Source organism: Dermacentor silvarum, chromosome 6, assembly GCF_013339745.2.
Source record: "Dermacentor silvarum isolate Dsil-2018 chromosome 6, BIME_Dsil_1.4, whole genome shotgun sequence".
NCBI lineage: Eukaryota > Metazoa > Arthropoda > Arachnida > Ixodida > Ixodidae > Dermacentor > Dermacentor silvarum.
Window position 1 is genome coordinate 141,002,371 of NC_051159.1, and position 16,893 is coordinate 141,019,263.

General features: G+C 44.2%; 2 protein-coding genes across 2 annotated transcripts in view; one reads left to right on the top strand and one right to left on the bottom strand.

The window, feature by feature from the left end:
• Positions 1-5,447: 5,447 nt before the first annotated feature.
• On the bottom strand, positions 5,448-16,192 carry LOC119456105 (probable 39S ribosomal protein L45, mitochondrial). Its single transcript, XM_037717707.2, has 6 exons — positions 16,095-16,192; positions 15,380-15,629; positions 13,631-13,847; positions 10,151-10,199; positions 8,055-8,204; positions 5,448-5,784 (listed from the first exon to the last, which is right to left on the bottom strand). Exons 1-6 carry the CDS (start codon positions 16,152-16,154, stop codon positions 5,473-5,475), a joined length of 1,038 nt encoding a protein of 345 aa, XP_037573635.1. The 5' UTR covers positions 16,155-16,192; the 3' UTR covers positions 5,448-5,472.
• A 108-nt stretch (positions 16,193-16,300) lies between these two features.
• LOC119456104 (eIF5-mimic protein 2) overlaps positions 16,301-16,893 on the top strand; it is a 28,117-nt gene continuing 27,524 nt past the window's right edge. The window contains exon 1 of the mRNA XM_037717705.2: positions 16,301-16,406. The gene's annotated coding sequence lies outside the window, so the exon portion shown is untranslated. The remainder of the gene's footprint in view (positions 16,407-16,893) is intronic.

Sequence of the window (16,893 nt, forward strand, 5' to 3'; positions counted from 1 at the left end):
AGAGCAGTCAAGCTACCTTCATTCGAACTAGTGATGAACAGGATACAGAGGCTCCTTCTATATATATAGCTAGCTATGGAGTTAGAAGGGCCTTGCAAGGCATCACCGGGGGGAAAGCGGCAGGAGAAGATGGAATAAAAGTCAATTGAATCAAAGATGGAGGAGACATCATGCTTGAAAAGCTTGCCGCACTTTCTATGCCATGCTTCATGACTTCAAGTGTACCAGAGAACTGGAAGAATGCCAACATTATACTAATCCATAAGAAGGGAGGTGTTAAAGATTCAGTCAACCAAAAGAACAGGCTGGCTTTAGGAAGGGATATTCTACGATGTACCACATCCACGTCGCCAATCAGGTAACCGAGAAATCTGCGGAGTACAATTAATCTCACTATATGGCTTTCATAGGTTATCAAAAGGCATTTGATTCAGTAGAGACACCAGCAATCGTAGAGACATTGCGTAATCAAGGAGTACAGGAGGCATACGTGAATATCTTCGCAAATATCTAGAAAGATTCCACAGCTACCTTGGTTCTCCACAAGAAAAGTAGAAAGTTACCTATCAAGAAAGGGGCCAGGCAAGGAGACACAATCTCTCCAATGCTACTCACTGCATGCTTAGAAGTATTCAAGCTCTTAGACTAGGAAGGCATAGGAGTGAGGATCAACGGCGAATATCTCCGCAACCTTCGGTTTGCAGATGACATTGTCCTATTCAGCTACAATGGAGACGAATTACAACAAATGATTGAGGACCTTAACCGAGAAAGAGTAAGAATGGGTTGAAGATTATTATGCAGAAAGCAAAGATAATGTTCAATAGCCTGGCAAGGGAAGAAGAATTCAGGATTGCCAGTCAGCCTCCTAAGTCGGTAAAGGAGTAGTACGTTTATCTAGGTCAATTACTCACAGGGGACCCTGATCATGAGAAGGAAAATTACAGAATAAAATTGGGCTGGAGTGCATACGGCAGGCATTGCCAAATCCTGACTGGGAGCTTACCACTGTCGTTAAAAAGAAAAGTGTACAATCATTGCATCCTACTGGTGCTAACATATGGGGCAGAAACTTGGAGGTTACACAAAGAAGCTCGAGAAGAAGTTGAGGACCGCACAAATAGCGATGGAATGAAAAATGGTATGCGTAACGTTAAGAGACGGGAAGAGAGCGGTGCGGATCAGAGAACAAATGGGCATAGCAGATATTCTAGTTGACTTTAAGAGAAAGAAATGGAACTGGGCATCCCGTGTAATGCGTAGGGTAGATAACCGGTGTACCATTAGAGTTACAGGATGTGTGCCAAGAGAAGGGAAGCGCAGTCGAGGACAGCAGAAAACTAGGTGGGGTAATGGAATTAGGAAATTTGCAGGTGGAAAATGCAGAAACTCTTGCCTACCTATTTGTATTCCTAACATTCCCAAGTTTCTCCTTTATGATGTGTTTTTCTATTATCTGCAAGTCAACCATGAACTACACAGCTTGTGTAGGGCGCCTGCATATACTAAGAGAGGAAAGCCCATGCAATCTTTACCAGCTTCTTTTGTAATGGCTTTTGGCAGAGCTCTTGCAGGCATTGGCAATGGCTTTTGTGTATCCCAAGTAGGCCATCAGACATTTTTTTTGCTGCATTCATCAGTTCTTGTCAGATCACTGAAGGTAACTGAGCAATATTGAGCTTTGTCAATTCTTGAGATGGAGTATGTACTTGCATTATGCAGAAGGCGGGGCAAGTCAGAACAAACACCTCAGAACACTGAAAGGATGGCAGTACAGTTGAAGACCAGCATTCTTCCTGTACCGTCTTTTAAAGCAGTGGGTTTCTTTGGCTCATCCACACACTTTGCGGTTTATCAATTTCTGGCTGTTTACTGCTAACTTTGGGCACTCGGTATCACTAGGTACTACTAGGCGCCAAATGAGAGTATCAGCGAATGGGTTTACATAACCCTTGTATGATGACCGATTATGCCTACCTCTATTCTGTGTAATAAAAAATTTACTTCCTAGATAAAACCTAGCTGAACATATGTCGGTTGAGAGGCATCTTTAAAACACACCGATTTGTTAATAGAAATGTGAATTTAACGAATTCTTTGTTTGACTTTATTTTCTTTGATTTAGCCACTCAGTATGTGCCAGTAAGTGTGTGCTCGTTTTAGGCCAATCCTCCAGAATAGGCATTTCCCACTTTGATTCCTACATAAAACTCATCAAAACAAACCAAACCAAACCAAAGCAGTTTCTATATAGCATCAAATAGACATTACCAATAAACAAATCTTTGCTTCACGTTGATTCCAATATGTGTTGCATCTGCACAATTATCCTTGCGGTGCTGTGGTGGGTTTTTACAAGGTCAAGCATATCCTACCTTATGAGTGAACACACTTAAACGCTGAATAAAAGTACCATTTACTCTGCGCATCAGGCAACACAGGCCTCTGATCTATGCCATCTGCGGAGACAGTAACAGTAGTGAAGAAGAACGCTAATATCAACAGGGCTGGATTGAAGAGAACACTAGACAAAAGAAAGAAGGTACTTACAATTCATGAGAACTATTGTGAAAGACAATAAACAGGTAACTATGTAAATAGGTATATATATATTGTCACAGACAAAACCACGAAAGAATTCGGTCGACGCTATAGATCTTTTATGGAGCTGTCCTGGCACCTTCGTCATTGTCTTCTTCGGAGAACAACCCAACATGCCTAGCATGGAATTGCACCGAGTGGCTTTCAGTCTGCCAAGGTGTCGTGGCACACACATATATATAGGTATAGGTGTATGTGTGCATTACTACATAAGATGATATGCTGCGGGATGCATGCAAAGCTATCACTTACAAAGATATCAACCCAATGTTGGCTCTACTGGAATTTTTTTGTTTTAAAGGTTTTTTATAGCGAAGCTGTGCATGGCTACCTCGGCAAATTTTCTGCACCTGTGCGTGTACACCGTCTCATCCAGAGCTAGTGTAATTTTCAATTACCACGTAACAGAATTATGTTTTCTCGTATGTTCAAATTACAATCCAGTGCTATCATGTCTGCAGGCTGTGTGCAAGTCGTACTTTACATATTTTGTGATGCACTTTACTTCAAGAAATTGAATTAGTTCAATAAAGCACTTGTGCCAGGCGGATGGTCTACTAAGATGAAGATAGATGCTACACTCTGGCACACCTGCGTGCGCGCAACGAACGCGTGTACACGGTGTATCTGTCCTTGATCAGTGGGCGCTCTGTCCATTGCATCGGTCGTACAGAGTGTGCTGCGACCGTAATTCGTGAATGCGGGTTGTGCACAAGCATATGAACGCCGCGAACGTGCATCGTGACGTCAAAGCACCAAAGGAAAGGGCGCCAACGAGGTCGTGGACGCTACATTGATCTCGACGGTGCGACGCCTTGTGGTGGTGGCGCTTGTGTAATGTCGGCAACAGCTTCGCTGTACATCCACTTTCACACGGTGGAATGGAGGCAGAAATTTATTTTGTCGAATGTCTTGGGGTAGTGTCCACCTGGAACTAACACTGGATTTTGGCTTCTCTTTTGTTGTATGGATAACGTTTAACATTGTGCCCACAGCACCATAACAGTTAGTGGCCTGAATGTGTCAAGTGCTTTGAGAATGCACTGAACAGATGTTGTTTTTTCTGTTCAAAAGCAACGGCAGTGGCAACCGGGAGATTTCAAATGAAAGGAACACTAATGAGAAAAGTAAGTTGAGCTATATTAGTAAATTACACTTCTGTAAAAAAAAAAAAAAAAAAACACTCTTACCACGACAAGAAGCTTTATAAATAAAGCCAGAAGAAACTCAAAAACGAGGGGCATGTGGCAATGATGCTTTGAAATTCATGCACTAGCTCTTCGTGACATCGTGGGTTTACACGGTGTCTGTTTCCCTTTGATGATGGACTACATTCTAGTATTCTAAAGGAGCTAAGTAGTGAACCAAGCCCATTTACAGCACTGCAACCAAAATATGCGAAAATATGATAAAAGGGAGAAAATGTCATTCACCTGACTGTAGCATGAGGCTACAAAGAAAACCCATACGAGTTAATTGGAAAGAAGGCTTCGCAGTCGAAGAAAAATTCGTGCTGGTCCGGCATATTTTTCAACTGCAAAGCTTTCTGTGAAACCTGTAGGGGTTTCCTTGGTAGCTTCGTGCTACAGTCAGGCAGATCACAATTTTTTCCTTTCCTGAACCCTCCTCCACCTTGCGGGTTTCCACAGAACTGATTGGCCATATGAGAAAGTACTTTCAAATCCATGATTTTAGACTGGTGTACCGGCACTGGGGTCCCCATGTGAAATTCGCCCCTGATTTTGATGCGAAAGCGTTAAATGGCCCATTGAGCGAAAAAGCAGGCGTCTGTCGTCTGTAGCTGTAAAGTGGCACCTAAACTCGCATCGCTATTGGCTGCGACACCCTGTCACGAGTGCGCCTTGACGGAGTTCCCATTGGCTATGAAGCCATGTCACGAGGTGCGTCTCGACGAAGCAGAATGGGTGAAAGGGAACACTTGCTGCGGTGTTAGCGCGCCAGGTGCTGCCTGAGGGGAGAGGGCATTGCCGTGACACGACACCCTCGCTCCTCGATGGAACAGAGCCAACATTGGCAGAGCGGGAAGGGAACACCTGCTGCAGTGGTAACATGCCATGTGTTGTGTGAGGGAAGAGGGCATTGTAGCGACGCGGCCGCTGCTGCTTGATGGCTCAGGCAGCACTTACACGTACGTTACTCGCAGCGGAAAACTTGAAGGACCACTCAGCGCCATTTAATGCTTTCACCTTCACAACTCAAAAGAAGTTCTTAGGTGTCCTCAGATTTTTTTTTCTTCTAGTAATCAACCTGCTGCCACAAATTAACTAAAATTGAGTTCTGAAAGAATACTTTGTCAGTCTAAATTGATTCAGTGCTTCTCTTTAGTGTCTGTTTAACTTAACGAGCTGGAGCTTTTATGATGCGCAGCAAGAAGTCAGGACTAGGGCATACAATTTGCACACATTAACATGCTGCTACAGTAGTTCGAAAGTAACTCAACAGCCTCTGTTGAGTTACTGTTGAGCATCTGTTAGACCATTACAGCAGGTTTCATTGAAGGAAAAGTGGGAAGGCTTAGGAAACGAAAGGTTTTATCACAAAGCAGTGACCAATGGAGCAGCTTGTGATGATAGTATCATGAGCGCTAACTTTAGCTCTTGCTACAGGGCCATAGATGCAACTTCAGTGTACCTTACTTAACTATATGTGGTCAAAATTAATCCATAGCTCTTCATTCAGTGTCCTTCACAGCCCTACTGTAGCCATCGGATGTAAAAAATAGGAGATCGACAAATTGTAAGAACAATTTTTTTTTCAGCAACTGCTGCAACTACTAACCAGCACACAGTTTACTTATAAGTTCAACAAAAAGAAAATGCCCAGGCTTTTCTTAAAACTGATGTCCTACTATCACGCCGCTGCAAATGTCTCCCCAGAGGGGTGTGACGACTGTGACTGTGGAGGAGGCGGCGTTTCACTGGTGGTGGTGGTAGTGGTCTCTGTTGTGGCAGCAGCTGGCTCTGGCTCTGACTTTGGCTTGACAAATGTCTTCAGCATGGGTTCCTTTGGCGGTTGCCACTCTGGGATGATCTTGGAGTGTATGCGCCATGTGCCGTACACATTTGAAATGTGCTTCTCGAAGACTACATACTCCAAAACGTCCTTGATCATCGCTTCACTTCCGTGCATTAGGCGGCCAAAACGATCATACACTGCCAATGTCTGCAAGGAAAACCAGAACAGGTACTTGAACACTCGACGCAGAATACACTTCAACAGGGAGTCGCATCAACCCAGGGGCTTTGCTCGCCCAAAGCTACAACACAGAAAAGGTGCTATAGTTGGTAGCTATCTTCTCCAAAAACTATTTTCTAGCTTGTAAATATTTAACTTTTTCCACTCTTCCCCTTTTGTACAATGACGCTAGCCCTTTAACGACTCTTTCTTGTGTGACAATACACAATTAATTCTGATGCAGCAAATTCAACAGGGAATGAATTAAAATTAATACACAAGAAAGGGCAGACAAAAGTGCTTCAGGGTCCATGTAGAAAAGCTGCTCCAGTGTGTTCACTCGTGCAGAAGCTTTTACAAGAACAGTGCAGATTACTCCACAGAGTCACGCAGATGGCAATACAAAGCACTAAACCAAGGCATCCCCAAAGCGGTTTCTGTGGATTCTAGGTTATGCAAGCATGTACGGTAGTGAACAAAAAGATACAATATTTCTTAATTTGGATCCTGTGAGCTAAACTGCGCAGAATGTTGGCGCTGCGTTATGCCAGACCACTAAGCTAGGGCAATAGTCTCTTGAATACTCACTGCCATGCTACATTACTCACACCACATAGCCCACCCACCGTGCACACAACTTCCGTATTCCAAGAACATATCGCAAGGAAACCGTATATCTATCAATCAGTATGTGAAATATGTGAAATTACATCGGGTGTTTCAGCGAACTTTCAAAACTTTTTAAAGGTTGCCTGTGGCAGATAGCACAATTGCTGGTCTACTCGAAGAGGCGGACATTACTTGCACAAAAAATTGAAATGCATAATTGACTAATTAAGAAAAATTCACTGATTAAGTTTTAAACTAATTACCTTATGGGGCCATAAGGTAATTGCAGCTTACAAATTGCAGCCATGGAGTAAAAACGAATTCTCAGGATGACACCAGTTTCGAGATATTAATTCCCAAACTTTGCGGAGAAATGAATTGGCATTCCAGTTACTTTCTTAAAAAAACATTGTTTTACGCATTGAAGCACAAAAGTAACTGGAACACCAATCAAAATTATCACCCCATAAGCGTTGTAGCAAGCAGTAAACTGCTTACTACAATGTTCCCCATGCTGCATTAGCAGTTATAACAATTAAATCTGGCTACTGGGAGTCTGTGCAAAAAGCAAAAAGAAAGCAAAATCCTGGAAAATAAAAGTGCGAGCCTTCGTTGCACAAGTCGCCTGGCACGCCTTCGCTGCATCACTAGTCTCGCATGCGCATTTCCCTTTCACACCTTTGAAACATGAGTTGGAGGGGTGGAAGGGAGACGGGAGAGAAGCGCCCGAGGCTCGTGATGCAGCAAAGTAATACCACCTGGAACAAGTTTAAGGCCTCAACAGTGCTGCCGTGATGTCACGGGGTGATCATTTCGATGAAGGTTATGAAAAAAAGAAAAGAAATATGCGATGTAAAGCAGAAAGTGTGTGCGTGTGTGTGCATATGCGTGTTTGTATTCCATTAGGTCGGTAGGCAACAAACCTCTTCAATTGAGTGTGGTTACTGCTGCCCAAACACAATTTTTCCATTCCATTCCATATTTAAATAACAGCTCCTATATAAAAACTTCCTATTAAATGCTTCATTCTATGACATTCTTGCAAATATGTTATTAAAGCAAACACTTCCATTTACCAAACTGCTGTTTCTGACTCCCATTTCCAGGGCAAATGCGGAAGATTCCGATAAAATCACGACGACTTTCGTAGACACTCTAAGGTGGCGTGGCGGAGGTGAGAACCAATATTACGCCGGGGGAGACAATGTCTCCACCCTGAAAGCAAGGCTTAGTATCAAGGCAACATATGTTAGAAAAAAGCGACTGTCCACAGCATCTGACGAGCCATAGCCACGTTGGAACACGAGCACATTGCTCGTGTACCAGCGGGTGCGCAGAGGTTGCTCATCATTACATGCGAGTATTGTTAAAATCAGTAATTTTATAAGTGGATTCGACTGCACTTCTTTCTATCTAATTAAAATGGTTGATATTGGTCCCCTCTTTTTTTTTTTCTTTTTTTTTGTGCAACCCTGTTTGTAGCATTTATCAGTTATAGCAACAGAATTTTCTTGGCACTTGAATATCACTATAAGTGGATTTGACTTACATCTGTCGTTGTTGATCACATAAATCACTGTTGATCACTTTGAAAATGAAGAAGGCACTTAGGAAGGCCTTCAATTTGGGTCCCTCTGCACAATGCTCACCTGCTGGCTGTGGAATCGCATGGTGATCTGGCCGAACAGGTTCTCCTTACTGATCATGTCAGTGCACCGCACGTGCACTGCTCGCGGGGGCTCAAGGCTGCGCACAAACTGCCAGCGCAGTGTCTTGCGCTCTATGTTCGCCATCATGATCTGCATGCAAGAAGCCAGAGACAGAGATGAAAAAAGGCAGGGATGACGCACTTTGGTGCACATTTAGAAGTTATAGTCATCAACTGCGTCCGTTCAGAAGGTGGCCCGAGTGCTACCATACAAACTATGATCCCACACCATTGGTGCAACAGGCTAGTATTAGTACTAACACATTAGTTATACAGCGGGCACATACTGTATTATCCCATGTCACTGCCAATCTTTGCCACATTAGTTCTGCGTGAGATACACAAGATATTGACCGCTCCTGTGAAAACTCAGCACACTTCGTAATCTGTTGATTGCAGCTTTTAGCCATGTCCATTAAAGGCGAATATTAAGTCAAGCTAAAGTGATAGATTAATGCTCGAAAACGTTTAAGGTGTCAATATCTAGAACAGAGCTTTAGTAAGCAAGAAATGGAGGTAAATATAGGAAACAATTTGAGAGTCTGTTAGGACATTCTAGTTCTAGCCCGATGACGTTGTAACGCCTCATTATAATTGTGTCCCTAGTACTCAATCAATGATAATAAAAGGATCATTGCATTTTATTATAAGACCTAAGAAAATGCTACTCGTCCATGTTGTGTTGCTGAGCTGGGGGCATTGCTTGCGAACAGGCATGCTCGGCAGAAGAACTGTGTCACCGCTGCCAAGGGAACGACGAGTGAAGGAACAAGTTGAGGCAATGGACAAAACAGAACTCTCTCCTTTTATTTCATGCTGCGCCTTGCCCTCTTGTACACGTGACATCGGCACTTCATTTGCCAATGGTCATGCTTTCCGGCCACGCATTCATGTTTTATGAAAAAAATATATATATAGCGCCGTCTCTCGGGCACCGTTTTGCTCGCCGATGGCAGTAAAGGGCGGTGATGACATATGCAATGTCACACCGCTTTGCTTGTGATGGGCGATTTGAAATGCGCTGGAGGATTACGGCCATTTCAATCGCAATTTTATCTGAAACCAAGTAATTTCTTGGCATGAATCGAGCAATGCGAGATTTTTGGAATGGTACTTTAACAGTCCATGCTGAATTAATATTTGCCTTTAGCGTCCCTTTAAGGCTACACTTCAATGGTAACAAGAAATAGTTTTTCTAGCTTGTAAACGTTGCTCATAAAAGCAAATGAGTGGTTATGCATACATATGCAGTCGAGCTTCCATATACCAACACGAGTGTAACAAATATCTAATATAAGGTAGCTGTGTGACTTGATTATAACAAGGTTCAAGTACATGCACGTTTTTTTGCGAAATACATGCAATATGTGCATTGCATGTTGAAACTCATTTGCCAATCAGCTTCTTGAGCTATGTGCAGACCATCTGATCTCCCCCAACACAATGTAACATCCACCATGGTCAATCCAGGATGCCTAGTGTACTAACAAGTAATTGATGACTGTTCCAAAGTGCTACGCAAGAAATTCTTGTTATTTAAAACACCTCTACCTGGAAAGCAAGTAATTGTTATCAGTAAGGTCATTTTGTTTTGTCAAGACGCTTTTACAGCAAGCAGCAGTAGATGCAGTGTGTCACAACACACCTTTGCTCTTCCTGCTGAATCTCGCCACACCCGACTTCATTGCATGTGGCCTTCATATGCAGTGATTGTGCAGTGTGCACGGTGCACATGGTCAGTTATATTTTTTAAATGCATCACCTGTTTCATCAAAAGTTCTTTTTATTTCACGATACAGTTATACCTAGGTTTTGTAGGTAGTCATGTTTTGTCTTTTGTCATCTCATGCCGGTGCTAGTTTTTTGCGTTAATACGAGCTGACTCACAATCACCCAAATCCCAACATTTAACTTAATTTACAAAGTTTGTTTTCTGCAATAATAATAATTTTAGAACTTTATGTTCCCATGTTAGATTACTGCAGCACTGATGGGCAGCTGGCACTGTAATGTTCAAAACAGTTCAAGAAAACTCACAGGGTAGCAGTGCTCAGTCACCAGGTCATGAAGCTTGTCTTCGTCTCGACTGTAAGCAATGCCAGAATGCAGTCACATATATAAATATATAGCAGGAATATTTATTTCAGTATAATTAGGCACCACACTTGTCTTGACTAGTGAAAAAAAGACAGCTAACAATTAAGGACAATTAACATAAGACTACCAAGTGTCTTTAAGAATAGCCCCTCAACATCTTTAGAGCTTGGTTGTAAACAAGCTTTCCAAGAATGAATAGCTGCTGTATGACTAGCTTTCCAAAAGCGCTAAATAAATGGTTGTTGAGAAAGTTCAGAAGTGGTAGAAAAAGAAACAAAAAGGTTGCTGAAAAACTTGTGTGCCACAGAAACATGGAAAAGGGCCCGTTGAAAGAAGAACATCACTGGTTGTAGCGTAAAAGATAAAACTGCTAAATTACTAGACAGCAAAGAACACTAAATGAAAGACAAGCGAAAATCAAATGTCATGTAAGGTTCCACTGCAAAACCGAAAACAAAACTTTCATTACCCCTTTAGTTTCTGAATTGCTCCAATAATTTTGTCAGTGTTTCACTTCTGATAATTTGTGACACTTTGTTTAGCCGACGGAGAACAGTAGCTCAACTTTAACAGTTGGTTGTTGTGAAATATATGGTTAGTTTCTATATTTGATACCGAATGCAGTAGACTTCTGTTAGTTCGACATCGGTTATTTCAATCCTGACCGAAGCTCCTGGCCTGGCGCCCATACATTTCTATGGGCCCAAACTTCCCATCATTTCGATCTCAAAATTGGCCTTCGCCAGATAATTCGAAGTTGACTGGTCAGCTTCACAGCAATACAGCTGTGTTATACGTTGAAGCATGCGCAATTTACTGCTATGAAGCATATTAAGAATGGAAAGGGGCCACTATCGCGGGATATAGTACGTGTTTTTTAATTATACAGGCACACATGCACTGTCTTCGGTCACTGTAACAGCACTTAGACGCATAATCAACATACTGGCAGCCATTCATAGCTGTTTCTGATGTTGCTGTGGCGCTTTGAGCCCTCGTTTTGCCCACCATGCGTGTCTCGTATACGAGACCGTTAATGGGACCTAGTACAGGTTGCTTACTTATACGCACGCACACGCACCGTGCGCGTAGTATAAGATAAAAAAGGAAAGTCGAGGGGACGTTTAAAGCCAACAAAAGATGGGGGTCTTTCTGAAACTCTGAAGTTTTGCAGGTAAACTTATTATGCATCACGGTGCTCGTACTGTGACCAGAGACAGTGCATGTGTGTGTGTATTAAGGAACAGGTGCTATGCCCCATAACAGTGGCACCTTTAGCCGCTTGGAATACTTCACGGCATAACACGGCTGTACTGCAGTGAAGCTAACTTTAAGGGGAAATACTGCCAAGTGAATTAATGTCGTGTTTTGGCGTTTTTGCAGCTTTTTGTTTAATTTCGATCTGCCCAATAGTTTAACCAGTTTAGTTGGTCCCATCAGGATCAAATTAATGGACGTCGACTGTAGTTCATTCTTTAATATGAATAATTAGTGTGTAACATTCGATTCGTATTCAAAACGTCGAATATTCGTACACACCCCTAGAGAATACCTTTAAGCCGATAGTGACAGTGAATGAAACGAGTGCCATGGCCCCTTTTTAATCGAGTCTGCATAGCTCAATGCGTGCTGAAGGTCGTGACAGTCTTACTTTTTTTTTTTCGCAACGCAAATTTTTTAGATAGTCATTTTTCAAGTTACCTTCGCACCAAGCACACTTTCAGGGTGAACGAATAGCCACGCCATAAATTTATAAAAAGTGAACATAAAAATGTGAGACTGTCTCGACCTGCACAGTAGTCCAAGAAACGTGACAAAAAAAACAGAATCGAAATAGGCTAAACGGTAACGAAGAAATCAGCTCCAGAAACTGAGCAGAAAGGCGAAAAAACAGTTTTGAGAAAACGGCTCTCAAAGTTGCACCTTCTCTTCAGTTCTCTAAAACGCACCAAAGTTGTTCTCTTTGATGTTTTTTGTTATGTGGGGCTTCTTGGACATGTGGCCTCTGGTCTGCTGAGCCTTCGTTCTGCCTTTTTCATGTTTGTATGGCATTCTTTACTGCTGCTCTACAAAGAGCATGGTGCCTGGGTTTCAAACCAAGTGAGGTGCAGAACTATGTGGGCATAAATATACAGTAGTTCTAGCGTTGTATCTGCAGACTGCCTCATTGATAGCAGCCTCTAGTGCAGTCAGTGAGGTATTGTTTTCTTTTGGTAGAATCGACCATGTTACTGAATGAAGGCTCTCAGCAGCCTTCTGAATCATCTTCCATTGACAATGGCTGTGGATGTTAGGAGAGCCACTGATAGAGAGGCAGCAATGCAGCTGCTAGGTGCTTTCCAGTCTGTACTTTTGTATCATGCCTCACTTCTGCAGCCAGGTGTCTGTGCCAGCCCAAGTGGCCTAGTGAACAGAGCTCATGATGAGGTTCTCTTTATGAAGGGGTGGTATGATAGGTATTGTTACGAGATATCGTGGCATTACGATAACAGAGTCGGCGCGCGATGTGCTAAGCCGCGGGTCCGAGGTGCCGATGTGCGAAATGCCTGGTCGCGGGTCCGCGGAATAGACGCTCGACGAGCTTAGTCGCGCAGTCCGAGGTGCCGATGCGCGAAATGCCTGGTCGCGGGTCCGAACGCTCGGTAAGCTCAATCGCGCAGTCCGAGGTGCCGACACGCGAAATGTCTAGCCGCGGGTCCGAGGAATAGACGCTCGAGGTGTCGACACTCCATGAGCGATGTGCCGACACGCGAAATGCCTAGCCGCGGGCTCGAGGAGTCGACGCTCGAGGTGCCGACGCGCGAAGTGCGTAGCCGCGGGTCCGAGGAGTCGACCCTTGTTCAGCGATGTGCCGACGCGCGAAATGCGTAGCCGCGGGCTTGAGGAGTCGACGCTCGATTTGCTTAGTCGCGCAGTCGGAGGCGCCAACGCACGAAATGCTTAGGCAAGGATCCGAGAAGTCCGCGCGCGATGTGCTTCATCGCCGAGTCGGAGACGCCTACGCGCGAAAGGCTTAGCCGCGTGTCCGAGCATTCCATGCCCGAAGCTCGGTCGCGAAGTTCGCGTCACCGATGCTCGGAATGCTTAGCCGCGAGTCTGAGACGTCCACAAAAAGCGGGATCGGCCACGCTACTGCGATGTCCGCGTAGCGCCCGCTTTAACACTCGTCGAGATTACGGAGCTCGCGAGGAGACCGCAACAAGCGGAGCAGACGACGCCATCACGGAGCGAGCACCGGACCAATGGCGAACCGCGCTGGGGTCACGTGGCGGGCGCGGCCAATCGGTGGCTCCGGCACGACCTTCAATCATTTGCTTTTTGTGTGCTTGTTTCTTTATGGAGGAGATAGCTGAAGCGGCAGATTTGGCCAGGCCCCTTTTTAATCGAGTGGCCGTGCGAGCGCCATCTCTACAAGCATACCTAACAAGTGCCTTGTGAGCTTCTATGTAGATATCCTGGGCCGTGTCAGCAAATTCGACGAGGTCAAATTCGTCCTCATAGGCGCGGATCTTTCGCAGGTTCATGTAGGACTTCCCACGCATCTCAAGGCGCCGCATGCGTTGAATGGCTCCGGCCTTGGTCAGGACGCTCACTTTTCCATCACCCTCGGGAGGGAGGTATGGTTCAAAGACACCACCTACAATAAGCCAGTACCAAAACATTAACTGTGTTTTCTTCTTCAGAATACCAAGCAACAAACCACTCACTATTACCCATGTATGCATTCGATGACTGATAGTGAACTACACTGCAGAATCCACCAACATGCGCTAATTATTCTAAGTGGTCAGTAAATGCACATGTTAAATCAAGTAGAAGTGATAAGATTATTATGCCACAATGCCCAAAGTATCAATTGAAAACCGAACAGAATGTAAGCAAGAAAATGACATTTCCATTTACAGTTCAGCAGCCTTTTTGTCTGCACTGAGTTGAATAGGATGCTTGGGAAAGTGAGAAATTACACTGCCGTGGCCTGCACATACCATGAAAGCAATGGACTCAAATACCCTGTAAACGAATGAAATTAATAGTCTGTAGTCTTCACTGAAGCAAGAGGGCACCAATAATTGTTAGTGTTTGACAGCAATGTGTGACAGCTGTCATCTCAAGGGCCTCTCATTAGTACCATGACACACGTGCTGTTTTGATTTGGAGCAGCAGGTTTGAAGAGTGACAGACAAAAGTGCCATGGGTGTCAACATGATTTTTACTTCGCCAGATTGATGAGGCCACCATACAAGGCACGGAATCCAGTTGTTTTGTTTACATTAAACTTGAGGGTTTTGCAGTAGTGACACAAAAGCCAGCTATCAGAAGATATTTCTCCCTTTCATGCACCTTATTTCCAATGCAAAGGAAAAATTCATGTTAAAGGCAGATCAAAAGCAGACTTTCAACTGTGAAGCTTCTATTCTGACATGTGTATGGGTTTCCTTTGTAGCTTCACGCAACTTCGTCTTTCATGAAACTTCCATGGCCTTGCAGATTTCTACAAGACTGATTTATCAGCCCCATATACATACCATATAGATAAAAAATTTATTTGAAATGCCATAGCAGTTATAGTGAGCATTCACATGACTTCACCACCTAGCACAAACTATACACAATTACATATGGCTGAACAGACCAGCTCATCAAGAAGGTTTTGAGGTTTTTAGGGAATTTGCATGTTACTACCTCATATGCTTTCTTTCTCCTATTGCTGGTGAAGAATCCAGATGTGTTGCATGGTTCACATGCACACAACGAAATGAAAAAGTACTGCACTCCAAGGTCTTTAATGTATGAAAATATTTTTTGTAACGCACTTCAAGGAATGCAAGCAGTGCCAATCATGTCTACTACTAATTTATGCATGTTTGTTGTGTAATCGGCAACATACTTAAGTGAGAGAACTTGTCACATGAGTGGTGTCGAAATGTATCAGAAGCAAAACGGCACTTTTGCTTTACGAGGTTAAACGTTCACGGCCCTAATGTGGGGCACCGCGGACTGATCTGGTTCTTGGCACAGACTTGCTTTTCTTACATCTGTTTTCTGCAAATATCGCCGTTTCTCCCGGTCTTATGCAGCAGGTGATCGAGACTAGTCTCGTGATGCGAATAAATGCAATCACATTTACCACTGACTCGAGAACACCGTGGCAGCTAGCTAGGTTCTCACCCGAGCAGCTGATGACCATGGGCCGTTCATTCCACGGTCGATCGGGGGCGACACCTTGCTCCTTCAGCTTGGAGCGCATCTCCTCCGGCGTCAGCTGGTCCCTGTTTCGAAACTCCTCGAACTCAGGCAGCTTGATCTTGATAACCTTGCGCCGCCGCAAGGCCTTCCATTTTGGATGCCAGTGCTTGTTTGCTTTGGCCCAGCGCACCTGCTGCACCGACACCGACGGTCGGAACAGGCCCTGCACCAACTGCGGGTGCACCCACGAGATATGAAAGTTAACACTAGAGTTCGGATGGCGCAAGCAGGCTTTTAGCGACAGTGGATCGCGGTTTTTAAAAAATGGCGACAGCTCACGCGCTGTCACCCTGTCACTGCCGAGTTCGCGCGCTGCAAGTGGTGCGCCGACGAGCGAAATGAAAGCGCTCAGTGGAAGCGCTGTAAATATTAGAAGTAAAGCAATGTGCAGATACACGCACTTACTCGCCACGGTAAGCGGATCGTTTATGGACGAAACGTAAATAGAAATTGCTGGTAAGCACTAGCGAACATCGACTTTAAGCAGTTACATGCTTTCATGCTATCGACAGCACGGTTTCAGAGAGAACTTTTATAGAGCTCTTTAAAACAGCGCTAGAGGTACTGTCGCAAATAGCCAACATATTTCACTGTGAAGTTTTGATACCCAGCATAAAAGATCAGAACGCCTGCTTACTGAGCTTCCAGCACTACTGATTGCAAGCCGCAACATGAGGTTACTGCAGTGCGCAGCCATATTGAATGTTTCGGGTTTCCATTTAAACTACCCAGAAAAAGAGGTTCGTAAAGAAGCGCAAAATTTTTTATATTATTTAAATATTTATTTAGTCGACAATACTTGTTAAATGTGGCTAAAATATTCTCAAAAATAGCAGTTTGGTCCGGACAACAAAATTTTTTTCGGTTTTGGTTTTTATTCTCAGGTGTGCAGCAGCGCTCGTCCACACGACGTATTGGGGTTAGGGCTGCGGAACTTGAGAAACTTTCAGTAAGTATTTTCACCGAATTATGACTACTTGTTAGTACTGTTATTACCGGGTAACGTATAGGTATTACATTTCGCATGTGGTTTTTACGGAAGGGTTATTGATAGGTAACGCTGCGTGACGCGCACGGTGGTGTGCTCCCTAAACGCAATTAAGCCTCGTCACTTTGCGCCGTTGTCAGGCAATTTTCTTCGGAGTGCCGTGATTCAAAGCGTGTACCCGCATTGCCGGCGTCCCTATGGAATGTGAGTACCCGCGACTATATCGTCGGCGGGAGAAGATGAAATATCGAACGCCTGAAACATTTAAACATTTCATTCAAAACTGACGTTGCGAACATTTTATTGCGCAGTGAGGTAGGCCTCGTCGTCGGAAACTTCGCGTGTGATTCAACGCCGAGTGCGTCCCCGATTCAGCGTGTGCTCGTGTGAAGGGCGACCTTTCTGCCTCACTTGAAGGCATAGGTGCTTATCGACGGTTTCGTCCAGC